This window comes from Melanostigma gelatinosum, assembly GCF_949748355.1.
Source record: "Melanostigma gelatinosum genome assembly, chromosome: 7".
NCBI lineage: Eukaryota > Metazoa > Chordata > Actinopteri > Perciformes > Zoarcidae > Melanostigma > Melanostigma gelatinosum.
This window is the reverse complement of record NC_136640.1, coordinates 11,089,120-11,107,896: the sequence shown is the minus strand read 5'-3', so window position 1 is coordinate 11,107,896 and position 18,777 is coordinate 11,089,120. Positions and strand designations below refer to the sequence as shown.

At 42.5% G+C, this 18,777-nt stretch overlaps 1 protein-coding gene across 1 annotated transcript; it reads left to right on the top strand.

Annotated features, from left to right (window-relative positions):
• Positions 1–1,204: 1,204 nt before the first annotated feature.
• Positions 1,205–18,372, top strand: LOC306779980 (carboxypeptidase D-like). Its single transcript, XM_079272117.1, has 21 exons — positions 1,205–1,968; positions 3,020–3,267; positions 6,446–6,588; positions 6,765–6,934; positions 7,373–7,815; positions 7,964–8,155; positions 8,692–8,859; positions 9,113–9,222; positions 9,424–9,526; positions 9,879–10,021; positions 10,117–10,286; positions 10,372–10,674; positions 10,852–11,047; positions 11,221–11,356; positions 11,636–11,782; positions 11,933–12,031; positions 12,121–12,185; positions 12,332–12,463; positions 12,739–12,924; positions 14,885–14,987; positions 15,604–18,372. The coding sequence occupies exons 1-21, from the start codon at positions 1,325–1,327 to the stop codon at positions 15,828–15,830; spliced, it is 4,128 nt and encodes a 1,375-aa protein (XP_079128243.1). The 5' UTR covers positions 1,205–1,324; the 3' UTR covers positions 15,831–18,372.
• Positions 18,373–18,777: the final 405 nt, after the last annotated feature.

Below are 18,777 nucleotides of genomic sequence, written 5' to 3'. Positions count from 1 at the left end.
CATGAAGCTTGCGCCAAAGCGGACCAGTGTAAATTCGGATTATCCTTGTATTGCCTGTGTATAATAATAGTCTTACAGAAAATATGCAGTTGGAGATAGGAAAACAATGCACACATACAGTAAGCATCACCAACATTTTGTCAGTGATACTGGTTAATTACTGGAAATCATGAGCAAGAGTTTTTGTGTGTGTGTGAATATCATCCTTAATCATTTTAAAGCTTAAATCAACAACTCAAAGTAGTATTTTCAAAATGCAAACAAGTTAGATGTAATGTGGTTGCTCCGCCCATACATAAGAAGCATTGTTACATGAGTTACTGATAACAGTTAATAGCATAACAGCATTGATAAAAAATCACTCAGTAAAATTTATTTTCATTAAGATCTCTCGTGTTTGCTTCAGGGAAAGAGTGGTTAGAACACATTAAGTCAATAATCCTCAAATTGAGCCAAAACCCAGATCCCCTTAAGATAAATAGTTACAGAGCCTCTGCTCCATTGATAGCTAACATATATTGGGTATAGAGTCTCTAAAGCTTAGAGAAACACTCCACATTCATCAAATGTGTGTAATATTAGTGGGTGGACATGGCTAACATAAGTTTGCGTGCAAGGGTGAGGGTTCAACATAGTAAAGAATAAATAATACAACAGAAAATGTCTTGAAAATGTGTTGCCTTGAGCAAACATTAAACTTTTCAGGACTTTTGAGTCATATCAGAATCCGCTTTATCGGCCATGTATGTGTACGCACACATATAATTTGACTCCAGTTTACATGCTCTCAACATGGAATATACAAATAAACAAGACAAATATCAAAACAAGGACATTAAAGACAACAAAGTAGAACAGAGAAACTCAGCATAAACATTTAACATTTAACTACTATGTACAATATAAATATATTTCGAAGAATATATGAACATAAAGAACAACAACAATGACAATGGATTTGGGATGCATATATACGGAAACTCTGGCGCCCACATTAATACAAATTGACATCTATTTGACAGTACATCTCGGGAAAATATACAGCCGCCAGCATTGTTACTTTACACGTTACATGTGTGAAATTGGGACAAAAAGGCAAAACAAATAAAGTCGAACTCTAACGGTCGACCTTAAAACGTTACGTCACCGTCACGCCCCGCCCCTCTGAGATGAGCGGAAGTAACGTTGGATGGAAACAGCCAGGCCAGACCCTCTGACAGCAAAGATACGCCTGTCGCTGGGGAGCCAAACTCTCCGGACCTGGTGTTGTTTTTTTCTTTGACTTGAAAGTCCGAATGGTGTAAAATTAGAAGACAACGTCAACATGGTGCACATTTCGGAGCATCTACCGTCCACGCCGAAACTCCGGGCGTCACTTTTCGCCTTTCTTCTCTTTCTTGTTGTCTCCCGTGGTGACGTCCCCCGCACACGAAGCGTCACCCCCTCGACGGAGGAAACGGTAGAAACTTACAACAAATACTACAATTATGTTGACATGACCGGGCGTTTGCAGTCCTTAGCTCAGAGATACCCTCACATAGCTAACCTGTCGAGCATAGGTCAGTCCGTTGAGGGACGGGAGCTCTGGGTGATGCGGATCACCAAGGACCCCAACAGAGACACATCGGGGAAACCTCAATTCAAATACGTCGGGAACATGCACGGGGACGAAACCTTGTCCAGGCAGGTGCTGGTGTACGTTGCAGAGTACCTGCTGACTAACTATGGAGCGGAATCGCGTGTTACTGAGCTGGTGGACACCACGGATGTTTACATCATGCCCAGCATGAACCCTGACGGCTTTGAGAGGTCCATAGAGGGAGACTGCGGTGGCAGCAGCGAGGGTCGAAACAATGCCCAAAATAAGGACCTCAATAGAAGCTTTCCTGACCAGTATGATGGGACCACGGTCAATCCAGGGACCATCCCCGAGGTGATGGCTGTGATCAGATGGATCCAGGAGAACAAGTGAGTTACTCTCTTTCTTTGAAACACACCACAGTGCACACACATACAGTTCAGTTGTTGTGGGCCTTGTTGCCCAGAGGAATGACTTAAGTAAACTTTATTGACCTCAAAACACTTTTTGCTCAATGCATATCTCACAGTGGAGGATTTGGAGAGTGACACACATTCCTATCAATGAGCAACTCTGTTCTTTGTCTCATTTATCATGGCCTCAGGGGTTGTGTGACTCACTATGGAGTCCAGAACTACTGAACCGGGACAACATAATGGCACGGTGTGTAACACTGAGGTGCAAAAGAGATTTGTAGATTAGTCAATCGGCAGAAAATGAACTCATAACTCATTTCCTAAATGTTTGAGTCACGTTTCAAGCTAAACTGCAAAAGATGCAGTGGTTCCAGCGACTTAAATGTGATTAATGTTCTTGTGTCCTCTTCTTATTTGATACAGAGTAAAAAAAAGAAGAAGCAATTTCTTACATTTTATTGACCAACTGACAATAATTTCCCCCCCCCAGAAAAAAAATACTGGGAGGCATCCTGGAAGCTGAAAATTGGGGTCAAGTACCAAATAAATAACGTCCAGGGACCTTCCATGTCGTAGCCCCCTCGCTCTCTTTCCTTGTTTCCTCTCTGCTTTGATGCGATCAGCTATTTAATACATCCGGAAATGGATAAAAAGTGCCGCAGCCCCAATTTTGAGAGCAGGAAACATGTTTGTCAATGAGTAACACATTTTCCCCTTAGTTCCCTTCTTAATCAGGACCTCAGTGTGGGACTCAAAATAAAGTCAGAAAGAACTGCTGTCCTGGGATGCCATAATAACATGGTGTGTAAGACTGAGGTTCACTTGGAAGACTAGAATATAAGCCGACATGTACACAAATATTCATCCAGAAGAAGATGCCTAGAATTTACTCCCAAACATCTTCACACAACAGAATTATTTCCTTGTCACTTTTTAAAGTTTTGAGGAGACACACATGTAAGTAATTGTTTTAAGAACCTATACTTAAAAGGCTGCTTCTAAAATCTTCCTTTCGTCTCTCAAGATTCGTGCTGTCAGGGAACCTGCATGGCGGCACCGTGGTTGCCAGCTACCCCTTTGACGACTCGGCCTCCCACCTGTGGCAGGGCTACTATAGCCAGTCAGATGACGACGGCCTGTTTCGCCACTTGGCCCTGGTGTACTCCCAGAACCACCCTGGGATGAAGACCGGAGAGCCCAACTGTCCCGATGCCCCGGATGAAACGTTTAAAGATGGCATCACCAACGGGGCGCGGTGGTACGACGTTCCTGGTAAGAGGACTTTTCGTTGTTTTCAATGCCTTGTTTAGTGATGGAGAACAAATAACTGTAGATGAATCGTGTGAGGTACCACACGCTCCGAAAACCGTGGCCAGTCGATTTTGTGTTGACCATCACAACTTAGAAATTCTGCCTGTACGGTGAGGATATCCAGCCGCAGACAGTTTAAAGTTGTTCTTTGATTAAAGAGCTGTTGTGGTAGAAGATGTTTTTTCATGTCATTGTTCTCTCGTGTACTTCAAGTGTTATATTTGTTGTGCACAGCAGGCAAGAAAAACTATTTTTGTAGAAAAAAAAAAAAGAATTGTAATGACAGTCTAACCAGTGTTGCTGCTTATCTACACATCTGAGGGTGACGAATGTCCCTTATCGTTGTTGGACAGTTTGCAGCATACAATATGTTGGTTCCCACAACTGATATGTACGAGTAACAACCGGTTTGAGGAGACTCAGGAATTCATTTTTTTGTGGAAAAAAAAGAAGGTATTTTTTGTAGCGGATTTGTTCACAGTTACATTCAGAGATCAACTTTACTGCTTTTCCTGTTAAGATGTCCTACTCAATTTTAGGAAAGGATAGTGTGTCTTCCAATTGGTCATTTCACATGGATTAGCATGCATTCGCCCCAGTTTTCAACCATGTAGTATGAATGCACTTTTGAGACTGTTTGGGGGAAGTAATCAGGAGTAGTTATTATCTTTAAGACCTGCTCTAATGTAATTTACCAGATATTGTGATGTAGGTCGATAAACTGACCCACAATTTAAAAGATTCCTTAAAAAAAAACTATTATTTGTTCACTTGCAGATCACTTTAACCGAGACAATATGTCATTATATGTCACACACTATCCGTTTACCACCAGGACCTGGAGCAGTTAATCATTGCCACACTTGAGCACACACAAAGCAGTGTGATTACTGAATGGCGGTTTTAGCTGAAGATTATTACCTCTGCTACCTCTATGCTGTTCCTCATCTTAAATGGCCGGTATTCAGTCAGCTTCAGGTTGCAATAGGAGCCAGTCATGAAAGCTCTTAGCGGCAACAATATCAAGATGAAGATGGACAGCAAAAAGTGTAAAACACTTCAATAGACAGTGCTTTGATCCGTCTGACACGTCGCATTGGATGAAATGTCACTGCTAAAACTGGGCTAATGACAGATGATGGAAACAGCCACGGCATTGTGTGACATAATGATTGGTCCAGGCAGAGAGCCAGGACCAGGAGATTTTTTGTGTGTGGGCAGTCGGGGCTTGAAATAATGATTCAGCATAACACGTTATCGTGACTCCTAATCTCTTGACACAGTCTGGCCTCTGAGGGCGTTTCTTGAGCTGTATTGTGGTTTGCTCATAACTAGGACCCTCTGGTATTGCTGGAAATATATAATGTTGGTTGTAAGCATCTTGAAACGGCATACACATGTTTTTCTGTGATTTGTTTAAAGCTGTAGGTTGTGAGACACATGTCACTATCTTTAGACATGACAGAGTACGAGGTCCAGAATATCATTTTACTGTCTGGAAACACATTGCTGTGATAATCTGATGTTCAGACCTCTGTCACTGTAACCTGTTGACAGTCATATGACAGTACTACAGTTTTTTTTTCCTGCAAGATTATTATCCTTTTAAATGTTTGACGAACATAGTTTATTGCATTTCATCTCTGAAACCTTAAAGTCATCCTGCTTTTTAAACATCCCTATGCGCTACACGGCAAGTTCAGCTACCAGCTCTGGCTTTGGCTACATTGTCTCGCCGACGGTTTCCTTCCAATTCCAAGGTGTGTCCCTGGATCCGGTACATAGATAGGATATTTAAGGCTGAGTCTGTCATAGTGCGCTGTCAGACTATGTTAGCATATGGGAGGTGTTTACTTCAAGTAAATGGTACCTGATCCTTATGAATAAAGTACAAACAGTAACTTTGCTCAGGACGACGCCTAATGTCCTGTTACCGGACAAAAGGGTTTGTCTTGTTTGTCATGGTGGATTGTCACAGCTGGATGTAGATCCAGCGTTATTTGCTCATCATTAACAGGTGAGATTTTTTTCAAAGGGTACATTTTGTTTGGTTGACAAAGCAATCTGCTGTCTCTGCTGCCACCACAAGAGGTAAAACCTCCGATGAATTACCCCAACACACCTCTACACACTATCACGTTCAAAATAAGCTCAGGGGGCATGGTCACCGTTGTCTAGTGTCACTGTTTGTACCCACCAGTTTGGTGGAACACGTCTCAGAGTTCTTCATTTCTTCTTAAGTTGCCCTTTACAGTGTCCAGTGAATGAGCTGGCAGCCAGTCACCCTCGCGCTGACCAGCTGCTGTTTGACCGGGGACGACTTGGAGGAACCTGTGTTTGTGGTGTATTTTGGTACACCCGCTCTCAGAGCCAAGCCGGATACCACATTACAGCCTGCAGCTGTTCGCCACAGTTGTATGGGATGCATTGTCATTTTCTTTGCTGCAAGATCTCCAAGTTGATATGACACATAAAAAAATGTGCAGAAGTATGCATATCTTGCAATGGTTGTTCAGTGATGGTGCAGTACATTAGAAATAGAGATTTAACGGGTTAGGGTTTCAAGAAGCACTGACAAAAGCATGTAAAACTGTGGTGTACTATAGAGTATTGTAAAGTCTTGAGGTTGTGGATTTAAGGTGTTTTGTCAAATACTTGTCATTGTTGTGCATCACAGATAGTTAAAGGCCATTGTTTCCTGGTTGATGTCTTCCTTACTCTGACTGGTGGGAGGCTGGTTACTTTGCTAGAGTTATTTGTTGGCGTTTGAGCCCTATTTCAAAGGGTCAGTGATTCACTGGGTTCCTGCAGCCACCCAGCAGGCGGTCTTGGCAACCGTCCAGCCAGGGAGCCTCCGGCTGCCTGCTGTCGCTCCGGTGGGATGGCCAGTGGGCCCTCCTCTTCGTCTCTGTTTGCCGAACCGCAGACGCCACGGCGTGTTGACACATTCAACACTATCTGTAAACTGTGACATCGAAGAGACGAAGATGGGGTCAAATTAGGATTAAGACTTTACTTTACGTTTGCATGTTCATTTCTGGTTTTAGACACATTCTTCTCTATTAGACAACATATAATTGAATGTGCTGGTTCCATTTCTAGCCTCATTTCTTCATTACATTTCTGGCTTGTTGTCTAGGTGGGATGGAGGACTACAACTACCTGCATAGTAACTGTCTGGAAATCACCATGGAGTTGAGCTGCTGCAAATATCCTCCTGCTGCTGAGCTCCATAAGGAATGGGATCTGAACAGGGAATCCCTACTAGCCTACATAGAAATGGTAGAGCTCATAACTAAGAAAATGAGTAATGATACATCAGCATTCATAATAATGTTACCTTCTTTTTTTTGTGTTTATTTAAAAGGACTATGCCACACCCTGCTTGATACCGTTACCATACCATTTCTCCAGTTTAGCCGGATACCCTTGGTATTTACAATATCACTGTCTTCCAGGTTCACATAGGTGTCCATGGTTATGTGAAAAGGGCCGTCAATGGTGCTGCCCTCGCCAATGTCAGCATTGTGGTGGCAAGCAATCGCCATAACCTGACCACAGGAAAACATGGGGACTACTACCGCCTTCTACTTCCAGGAACATACAACATCACAGCTGTGGCCCCGGGGTGAGTAATACCATTGAACATTCCTTCGCATAGCAGGTTGTTAAAAATAGAGTTGCATCGCAATTAATAGTCAGGTTTCAAATGCCATTGCAATGACTGATCACAGCACAGAGAGCGGTGCATTCATTGCTGTTTGTTGCCAAATCCCAAAGCAAAATTTGTAACCTGGCTCCTACAGATTATTAAAAAAGTGAAGCGCAGCATCAATGTCCCAGCCAGATTTACCTAGAAGTGCTGCATTCCTCTTTAGAGTTCCAGAGTAATTCTCTTTCTGAAGAACAATGTATGTCACAGGTCATTGGAAGTCATTGGTGAACGACTTCCTGGTAGAGAGAAGAAAAGAAAATGTTGTTGCTGTGTCATCTAATTTGGGTACTTCCTGGTATCTTTAAGGTGGAGTAGAAGTACTCAAGCATGTTTGTTTTTTTCTGTACACAGGTACACACCAATGACAGTCCACAGTGTTGTGGTCGTGGAGGGCAAAGCCACAGAACTTAACTTTACCTTGGCCCCTGTGCTCAACGAGGGCCCAGGTGGCATCACTGTGACTACATACACCATGCCATCCACCAATGATCCAAACCTCCCTACCACCACCACCACCACCGACTCTTCTGACTCCACCCAGACCCGGTTGGTTCCTGAAGCAACGAGCAACAGCAGCCCACCTATACTTTCACCCGAAGTACACCGAAGAATACTTCAGCCCATTCAGCCTCAGAAGTTTCGCCACCACAGCTACGCAGACATGGAGCTGTTCTTGCGCAAGTACAGCAGCGAGTTCCCCTCTATTGCCCATCTTCACAGCATCGGCCGCTCCGTGGAAGACCGCGAGCTCTACGTGATGGTTATCTCAGACAACCCCACTGTCCATGAACATGGTATGTCTTCGATGGGTTGATTAAAGGAGTTTTTATTCACGCGTCATGGAGAATATTCCCTGAAAATGTGATGTGTGCATGCCATTATGTTAGTGCTATTTATTAATACAAATTTTCACTCTGACCTCCTTTTTTGTTTTGATGTCAGGTGAGCCAGAGTTTAAGTATGTAGCCAACATGCACGGTAATGAAGTGGTGGGCCGAGAGTTATTGCTCAACCTCATTGAGTACATGTGCCGTAACTACGGTACTGACCCGGAGGTCACTCAGCTGGTCAACAATACGCGCATCCACATCATGCCTTCAATGAACCCCGACGGATATGAGGTAGCCACTGAAGGTAAGGGACACACTAAAGTAACACTATCTGCACAGTATGGAATAAAGACTACCGGTAGTAACATTATCTTAGCAGACAGGCCACACAGGTGTCAGTTACATTTCTTTGGATACATGAGCAAAGATGTAACAGTAATTTGATTAGTTGACTAACATTCCTTGAGTGTATATTGCTGTATTGAGAGGTACACAAAGCATTATTTTGTCACATATAAGCTGTTCTTTTAATTTCCTTTGCGAAGTAGTCTATCCTTGCATATTATCTCCTTACATCCTGCATCTGCTGGTCTAAATGGCGCTTTAGTTGCACCATCTTGCTTCTGTGAATATTTTTAAAGAATGGGGAAATTTCCAAAAGCACTTCCTCTGTCTGCCAGTGTCTTTTAGCTGACAGCTGCTGCTGATGTGTAACAGGAAGTAGCGGGGAGGTGGAGCTGAGGTTGTGTGCATATCTCATCAGCCGGAACATGCTGTGGTTGCAGATAAGGAAACCTGTAGGTAGCCATTGCCATAGCTAGCCATTGTTTTCTCTCACAGGTGATGTAGCCGGTTACAAAGGGCGCAACAACAGCAACGACTTTGACCTGAACCGCAACTTCCCAGACCAGTTTTTTACCATCAAAGAGCCCAGACAGCCAGAAACTATAGCTGTGATGAACTGGATGAAGAGCATCCCCTTCACGCTGTCAGCCAACCTGCATGGAGGTACGGTCTCATTTTGAACTTTAGTGCCAAAGATTGCAGATTTCACACTGAATTGGATTTTAAAGCTACTTCAATAAACCTAATGGATTACTGCTATCGTTTTAAGTTTTGCCTTTGAATCCACACTTTAAAGTCTAGATATTAGGCTACATTGTGAAAGGTAAAAAAAATGATGCACAGCAAGTATATTTCAACCACAGATGCAATTGTTTTTTTCACTTGTTTGTCTAATGCTTGTGCTGTGGAATATTAGGCACCCTGGTCGTCAACTACCCCTATGATGATGACAAAGAGGGGATAACAAAGTACAGCCAGGCGCCTGATGATAAAGTCTTTCAGCGGCTGTCTAGAGCCTACTCACAGGTAACTGGACACTCTTGCTGTTGGATCTGTTTCAGGCTGGGATAATTATGCGTGCATGTGGTTTCATGTTATAATTGAGTGAGGAGTTAAACATAGAAAGGCCGCTGGCTTCTTGTGACATCTGTGGAAAGACGAGGTTTGAAGACCTGACCACAACAGTACTCATTGTTGTTTTCTCTTGTGTGTGTGATGCACGTGCAGGAGAATCCTTTGATGCACAGTGGACACACTTGTGAGAACCTGTACCATGGGGAATATTTTAAGGATGGCATCACCAATGGTGCCGTCTGGTACAATGTTGCAGGTAAGCCTAAATCAACCATAGCACCATGGTTGCTCGCCACATTCATTATTTTAGTTTTGCCCACACCTCTTTGGCCAATTCAGACTTCTCTTTTATTATGTTTTATTTACTAGTTTAGTCAGTCGGTTTGTCTGCAAAAGGGGTAATTTAGTAAAAGTAAATTAAGCTGCTGTAGTTGTAGACTAAAGTGTGATTGATTCTTCAACAATGGACACAATATTGTAATTTCATGGTGGATATTAAAAGTAAATCTGCCACATTTTGACTATGCCTGTTGGCAGTTCAGGGTGTTTGATTAACATCACTGTGTGTTGAAATGGAATTTGAAGTTAAAGGACCACTTTTTCTTTAGGTGGCATGCAGGACTGGAACTACGTCAACACCAACTGTTTTGAGGTGACCATCGAGCTAGGCTGTGTGAAGTACCCCATGGGCATAGAATTGCCAAAATACTGGGAACAAAACCGACGGGCCTTGCTTCAGTTCATACACCAGGTAGTAAACTCTTAACATTCCCCAGAGCTTTCTCCCTACATACTCAATTTTGCTTGTACCGGTACTCATATTAATACGGTAATGTGTCTCCGTAGGTTCACAGTGGAGTAAAAGGCACAGTCTCTGATACTAGGGATGGCACAGGAATTCCCAATGCCACCATTAGTGTGGAGCAGATAGACCACAATATCACCACAGCTCTCACTGGAGACTACTGGAGGCTGCTGGTCCCTGGGACTTACTCTATCACTGCCTCCGCTCATTGGTAAGATTTGGTTTTCCAAACGGAGAATTTTCTACATATTTATGTGCCCTGATTTTTACTGCTATTAACTTTTTCTGTTGTCCAGGTATAAACCTGTGAGGACCTACGCCACAGTCTCAAAGGATCATGTAGAGTTGGTGGATTTCAGACTGACGCGTATTCACTCAGACCCTAATGGCCAGTCTCCCAAGGGCCCCCAACCTACACAGAACCCATCTGAGAAGGCATTCCAGAGCTTAATCAAGGACCTCTCTCTGGGCCAGGGTTTGGAGCAGTTGGTCAGGAGCACGGCCACGGAGAACAGCTTCCGCTACAGACGCTACAAAGAGCTCTCTGGCTTCGTGAGAGGCCTCACACTTAACTTTCCCAAAATAACATCTTTACACAGGTATTTGAACCAGCCAGCGTCATCTCCACTTCAGGATACATAACTGTTTGACGTCATACCTCTATATCTCGCATCCTCTGTATGCCACAAGTCAATACTGTCCAGAACTTCTTACAGCTTCAGTTACATTTCTTATAATAATGATGTACACTCTGGTTTCTTCTCTTATGTGTCCAGTTTAGGCCAAAGTGTAGAGTTTCGAACCATTTGGGCTTTGGAAATCTCCAACAGACCAGGGCAAGCTGAACCTTCTGAGCCCAAGATCCGCTTGGTAGCTGGGATCCATGGCAATGCCCCTGTGGGCACAGAACTGCTGCTGGAGTTTGCTGCCCTCCTGTGTATCAACTATGGCAAAAACCCAGTCATCACCAGGGTGAGTTTTGGAGGGTCTCAGGAAATATAGTGTATTGATAGCCTGGAATCAACCTAATTTAAAACCTTTCATATCCGGGATTGGGTTCAGTTTGTACTGTTACCGGTCCCAGTAAGTACAGTACAAGATTCAGCCATTTCTGTATTTGATCATTCTCTGTTTCCCTTCCATAGCTGATCAATGAGACCCGGATTGTCATCGTGCCTTCTGTCAACCCAGATGGACGAGAACAGGCTATTGAGAAGCAGTGCACCTCCATCCAGGGCTTGAACAATGCTCGTGGCAAAGATCTGGACACAGATTTCTTTGGTCAGTTGTCTAGATGTGTGTGTGTGTGTGTGCGTGTGTGTGTGTGTGTGTGTGTGTGTGTGTGTGTGTGTGTGTGTGTGCGCGTGTGTGCGCACAATTGAATTGAGATACAAAGATAAAAGAAAAAAATATTTAATCAATTAATTCACACTGCAATTGTGAAAGATTTGTGGTGAATGTCACAAATACACGTCATTGCACTTTCTACATACACTTGCCATAAAACACTAAGTTTGCTCTAACATTTCCTGTTTTCCGCCTCCTTTTTTTTTTTTTTAGGCAATGCGTCACAGCGTGTGGTGGAGGCCCAACCAGAGACCAGAGCCATGATGGACTTGATTCTAGACAAGACCTACACTCTGTCTGTTGCCCTTGATGGAGGCTCCCTTGTTGCTACCTACCCTTATGACAAGCCTGTCCAGCCTGGTAGGTTTCTTCACAGCTTACAGATTGACTTGACAAGCTTTTTATTTGCAGCAGCAATTTGCAAAGAGTACGACAAACAATACGCCATCTCATCACTGATTGCTGTTTGGCCTTGTGGCTTTATGTACCGGTACTCTCTTTTTTTTTCAGTTGAAAATGAGGGCACATTGAAGTACTTGGCAAGTGTTTACGCCAACAACCATCCCAAGATGCACCTCGGGAACACTGGATGTTCAAATAATGGGCAGAGTATGTCATTTAAGTGCCAAGAATAAACCCTGTTGTCTTGTTGGTATTGAATCGTCATTAATACCTAACGGAACTTCTCTGTGACTCAGTGGGCAACATCCCAGATGGAGTTATGAGGGCAGCAGAGAGACAAAGTCACATGGGGAGCATGAAGGTAAGTCTCTCCACTACAGTGTCTGTGATTGCAGTTAAGTTGGTGTCCATGCTGCCACTACATAGCATTTCATAAAGCAAAGCCAGAAATGGGCTTCTGCCCCAATACTGTCTCATTTGTCCTTGTGTGTGTTCGTGTCCTACCAGGACTTCAGCATGGACTTTGGTCACTGTCCAGAGATCACCGTGTATAGCGGCTGCTGTTTGTTTCCTCCTGCTGAGCAGCTGCCCACACTCTGGGCTGAGAACAAGAAGGCTCTCCTAAGCATGCTGGTGGAGGTATGATGCCAGATGTAATCAGCACAACATGGAGTTTGTTTCATGACTTGTTTTTCATTGCTACATGAATATTTTTAACTACTGTACGACTTATTTACCTTTGTAACCGATTAAGTGAGATATTTTCAAAAAGTATGGAAACTTAAAATAGTGAGTGCTCTAGCTTTAAAAAAAAAAAAAAGAAAGCGCGTTTTAATGACATATCTAACATATATTGTTCTGAAATTAAGGATTTTTACAGCCTTTAATTTACCCTCTATTTCTACCCCACCCAGGTCCACAAAGGGGTGCGTGGCGTGGTGCGGGACAAGAGTGGAAAGCCCATTGTTGGGGCGATCATTGTACTGAACGGGGGAGTGAGAGTCTTTACTGCAGAGGGCGGCTACTTTCATGCTCTGCTGGCTCCTGGCAACCACAACATTGAAGCCGTTGCTGATGGCTACCAACAACAACGTCAAGAGGTACACAGTTGTATTCATACCATGTATTATACCGTCAGGGGATGTACTAGCCTTTAGGACAACACTTTACAACAAGTAAATCAAAGTATAGCGTCTAATTATTCTTTTCCATTGTGATCAAATTGAAATGCATACGAAAGATGTGATGAGCCTTTAAAAATGTTGACATTATTATACATGACAATTTTGAAGCTGAGCCTTGAATGTGGATGATAATTAAAGTAGAAGAAGAGACTTACAATCTCTGGTTTTCAGCATGATTTTTATGCTCGAGTCTTTGAAAGCAGTTGTGCATCAGTTGCAACCACATGTGACGTGTTGAACAGGCGGTGATCAAACAAACAGTACAAACTAATGATTTGGTATATTGAGCACTGAGGCAGATACAAACCCAAATGCAGCATTCATTTTGGCTTCGTAGGTATTGCATAATTGTGTTTTTTAAACTGTGTGAAATATTGTTATTCATTTTTTTCAGTAAACATTTGAAATATAAATCCAGCTGCTACTTTACATTTCAAGGAAAATGAAAACTCTCTCAATAAAGTATCAAGAGACATAAACAATAATAAATAGTACACTCGTATCGTAGAAGGTTAGTGAGAGGATATTATTGTGGTTCCCCATTTCTGTCTATATCTATGAAAGGTGTCGGGCGGAGCACACAAAATCTCTCCATCAGCTCCAGCTTTCCATTTGACTGCTCAGAAATTTGCAGCGTGGGGTACGCCAGCTCTTCAAACAGATGTTCCTTAATGTTTCTGCCCAGCTTCAGACTGTAGGCTGCGAGCCTCCCGCAAGGCCTTAAGAGCAGGGGATCCACCACTGAATGATACGTCTGCTGGTACTCCGGTACTGTGAAGCCGTGAATCATCAGAGGTCCCGGCTGGCTAGTTGACAAGCTGCCGGAGGTCCTCTCTTCAGTAGTGAGGGCTCCATCGCTGCGGGGCAGTTTGAGATCCGGAAGAACGGCAGCGTTCCTTTTATACTTGTCATCCAGGGGTTTCTGGGGGTCTGCTTCGCTCTGCTCACACAAAAGGTCCAAATCGTAACTCGGGGCCAACATGTATTTCCTCTCTTTAATAGTCTCCCCATATTTCTTAGGACATCGAATACTCCGCCGTAGACCATAGGGACGCATTCCATTCCTCTGGAAATTAAAGTGACATTAGTTTCAGTGGATTCAGTTCCTCTGTTGGCTATTCTGTGTCATACTGTCCAAAAAACTACCAGCGACCCATGTTGATAATAAAAACAAGGAGAGAAATTAGGATAAAGAGGTGCACTTACTCTTTGCCAACAACTCTTGGCTGTGTGTTCAGGCCACATTACTGAATCAGGTCTGAAACCACATGGTTTGAAATCCTTTTGGTCTAGTTTCTCCCATTTTTTTTAACTGCACTTGAACAATGGCGCTGAATAAATAAGAGACACTTGCTGTGGAGAAAAGTCAGGCAAGTTACAGAAAGAGATTCCAGTGATTCACCTCTCAGAAAATATCTGTTTAATTTAGGATTTAGATGAGCCAGCACTCAAATCCTTTTTTAGACATTCAACACAACCTGCACCAGATTATACTCAGCAGTCACACCTGTAAGGGAGACTTGCTGATTAGGTAATTAACAACCGCACTTAAGTAGGGAGCTTTGGCAGACGGCTAAATGGCTTTCACCTCGATTTAGAGAAACAGGCCGACTGGATGAAATGATTCTGTTTATGATGTGGTAGAGCTTGACATTGTCTTCATGTTGCATTTTGAGTGACGTCAAAAGGTTAGTTAAGAAGATAAGTTTAGCAAAGCAATTTATATTCAGCGGCTACCACAATGAACAAACCAGTAACTTGATTCTGATGTTTCACTGAGTTTCTGTTTTACTGTAAATCATCTCAGCATTGACGGAATGTGACAGTGTTTCAGGAAGGCTCAGAGGCCTACTGAACGATTTGTGCTGTGTTGCAGGTGGTGGTGTCTTCCTATGAAGCTGCTAGCTCCATCATCATTGTGTTTGACATGGACAACAGCATCTTTGGCCTGCCCAGAGAGTTTGTGGTGGCCAGTGCAGGTAAGCATGTCTATAAAAACGACTTTAGAAACCAGTGTTGACAATATGCATGATGTGATCGCCCCACATAAAATAAAGCATATGTCATTTTGTGTTCTAGCTACTGTGAGGTGCTAAAATGGTACTCTAATCTGCAGTTCATGTTTTGATTTATTGTTGTGAAAACCTTTAACGGTTACCGGCTCTTATGACGCAAATCTTGCTAGTGATACGTCTCAAAATTATACAAATCTCCCGCTTAAGTTTGTCTTTGTTAGTCTTGTGATCTTTGACACAGATGACACACACACACACACACACACAATATAAATGATTCCCTTTGTTTTAAATGCTGTTGAAGTACACAATTCCTCTCCTTTTCAGTGTTTTTATGAGCAGTTGGAACCAAGACTCCTAACTAGTTTTCACTCAGGAATGTTCTTCGTCCACACTGTATCCAGTGTCTTCTCGCATGATCTTTGTCATAGACACTTATGGAGGACAGTCCTATGTTTAGTGTGCTTAATCATCAAAACAAAAATCTCTGTGTGATAGTATTTAAATGTTGTCTTGGCTAGAAACGGTGTGTGCCTGTAAGCAGACGTGCTGAGTTGCGCGTTTCTTTTCCTCCTTGCAGCAGCCTCCATGACGGCGTTGGTGGTGACGGCGTGCATCATCTGGTGTGTGTGTGCCGCCAAGTCTAACCGCCAAAAAGATGGCTTCCACCGCTTGCGACAGCACCGAGACGACTACGACGATGAGATCCGGCTCACCTCCATGGGCTCCAAGAAGTCGCTGCTTGCCAATGAGTTTCAGGACGAGAGTGAAAGCGACGAGGAGACACTGTATGACAACAAAATCTGAGGACCATTGCACAAATTTGGATGTTGGATCAGTGGTTCATTTTGATCTCTCCCTTAAATTTACCCAACAAGGAACAGTTTGAACTCTAGACAGCGTCTCTGTCTCTCTTTTTATGACGGAAATACAGGAGCGATAAAGGACTCACTCAGTTATTAGTGCTACTAAATTATTTCTTTTAGCGCATCCTGCTGGCGTCTGGACTGAAAGGCTTGCTCCATCGCTACCTGACTGGATCAGGAGAAATAGACAAAGAGAAGGCGATAAAAGAGGGAGAGAAGTAAACATTTGATCCACTGTGACCCTCATCCACCCTTAAAGCAGGTTTTGAGTTCCACCGTTTTTTCATTTCTGAGCCACGCAATAGTGCTCTTATAGATAATCACCTGTCCTGTCTGGCTGAGGGCTTCCAGCTGATAAGTCCTAATTCACTCTATTTTTTTTTCATAGAGGATGTGTAATGAAGTCTGAATGGAAGTGCTTAATATCACACAATCTCCCATCTGATACCATGCATTCATTTCAGTACAGCTTTGAGCAGAGAAATTATATGTTTCTTCTATCCGAGACAGCATTGCTACATTGAAGTGTCCGATCCTTTGGGAGACTGAATCCAACACTGTGCCTTGGCTTCTATATAAAGTTTACAGTCCGGTCGGGCTGAAGTATGCGACGCGAAGCAGCAACATAGTGAATAGATAATATTTGATCCCTCCTATACTCAGGTGGTAGGAAAAGAGAGAACTTGTGATTTAAAGGACTGCTGAATTGTCAGAGTAGCACTGTTTCTGCACGGGTGACTCAAGGCTGTCCGGTCTTGGTTCAATAGTTTTGTATTTTCCCAGTGAGTCAATGTTGTGGCCACGATCAATCCTCATGGGAGTGAGCTCTCAAAAGCTTCTGAGCTTCAGGGGGAATCTGTTACCAATGAAATGCTTGAATGAAACCCTCCCCAGTGAGTGCGGGGTGCTCTGATGTATGCATTGAGGTCACTTGCACCAAATGGAAAGCAAGGATTGTCCCATATCATTGGCCAAAAACTGAGTTTTTATATGTAATCATAAAAAAAAGAATGTATTTGTTGTTTTCCCCTTTTTGTGTTTATTGTAGGTTCATTTCAAACTGTCTACATGGAGTGTTGAGTGTGTGCCCTGTTTTTATCAAGGATGTGCATTCTCACCATGTCTCATAAAAATGAATATCAATTATGTTTTCTTTTCAATGTGTTCGTGTTTATTCTCCCACTAAACAATACATTGGAGAGCAAAAATCTCCTAGGTTGTCTTTCCATTACTGATCACTGTCTACGAATCAACGTCAGAGCCATCCAGCTACACGATTGGAAGGTCCAGTGCAAAGAAAAGAATAGATCATAATCCATTTGACAGAGATGTGGTTGTAAGCTGCAAATTGACCTTTGACTTTAGGCTTTTAAAGCTACTCGGCACATAACCATTGTGTAAATGTAACATGCACTGTTAATTAAACTCCAGCCAGTTGTCAGGGATGCTGAAAAAGAGGATAAAGAGAACATAATCTGGTCTGAAATAATACAGTAATTTACCATTTCTCTTCTCTGTTAATGCAGATTTAACTAGAAGCTTCTCCTGGTGAATTTGAATTGAAATACCAAAACAATCTAAACGTGGTTTTCGTTGCATCAGAAATCTGTGTAAATATTTCTGTCGAATTAAAACTGATGCACTTGATCATTAAATAAGGTGGCTCCTGGGAATGCCGTGCATGTTTCTCATCACATTTTTTTAAGGAATAGACTTGTTCACGAAAGAATTTGCCGCGATTTCCAATTGCTTTGAGAGGAGATTGTTTTCCTTTTTATCAAATGCAGCGGTCATCAGTAAAAACCTAATACCTGCATAGGGAGACAGTTTTGTACATTATTTTTCTTTCTTATACTGTGTCTGGATGCGTGCGTATGAATTTTGAAAGTTGATTGTGTGTCAGGTCACAGTGTTGGTGTGAAGATTTTATATGAACTGGAATCAACTGTACATAATGTTTGACAAATGAGAATGGAAAAATAAATGCAATTCATGTTAACCATAAATCTACACAAAACATCCCAATAAAAACCTCTGTGTGATCATGACATACTAACAATGCACAACAACTCGTAAAACCATTGAATGAAACACTTCTGAACCTCTCTTTTCTTTAGCATTGTGCTATTTCTAATAATTGGGGAGATTGGAGGACACTGTGGCTCATCGGGTCAATCGGGTCGTCATTTAATTGCAGGCAGGGGTTGGTGATTTGATTGCTTGCTCCTACATGTCAAAGTGTCTGTGAGCAAGACACTGAACCCAAAATTTCCCCTGATGGCTAATGTGTGAATATATACCTGTTACACGTGTGAGTGAAAGTGTAAAGTGAATTGTGTGGTATAAAGGTTGAGAAGTGCTATGAAAATGCAGATCATTTTCCAACATAGGGGGACCACAATCAGAGTGATAGCTTGATATTGTAAGTGTTTTATTACAGCGAGAAAGAAGGAGGCCATACTGGGAACGTGTGATGTATAGAATCAAAATTGCACAAGTAAAACCAAACATCCTGTTACTTGTCAACATTTATCAATAAAATATTGATGTTCATTTGACCAACTCGGCAATGGTGTGTGTGCTACGTCTATTCAAAAAATACAAATATACAGAAAATAATCGTTTTGTTTTAAAAACTCCTATATGATGCAAACATTAAACATTCATCGTAGGGGTTTAACAGTACAAAAACACAAAATTGACATCAACTATCACACAATTTGACGGTATACATATAATCTACAATATATTGTGTATCTGCATGATATATCAAGGTTAACCCATAATGTAACTAATTGTTTGAAACTTACTGTGGGATCCCAAATGACCACTAGGTGGCGCTGTTTATATTGTATTAGCTGGCTGTTATTTGTGGAGCCTGGTGGATC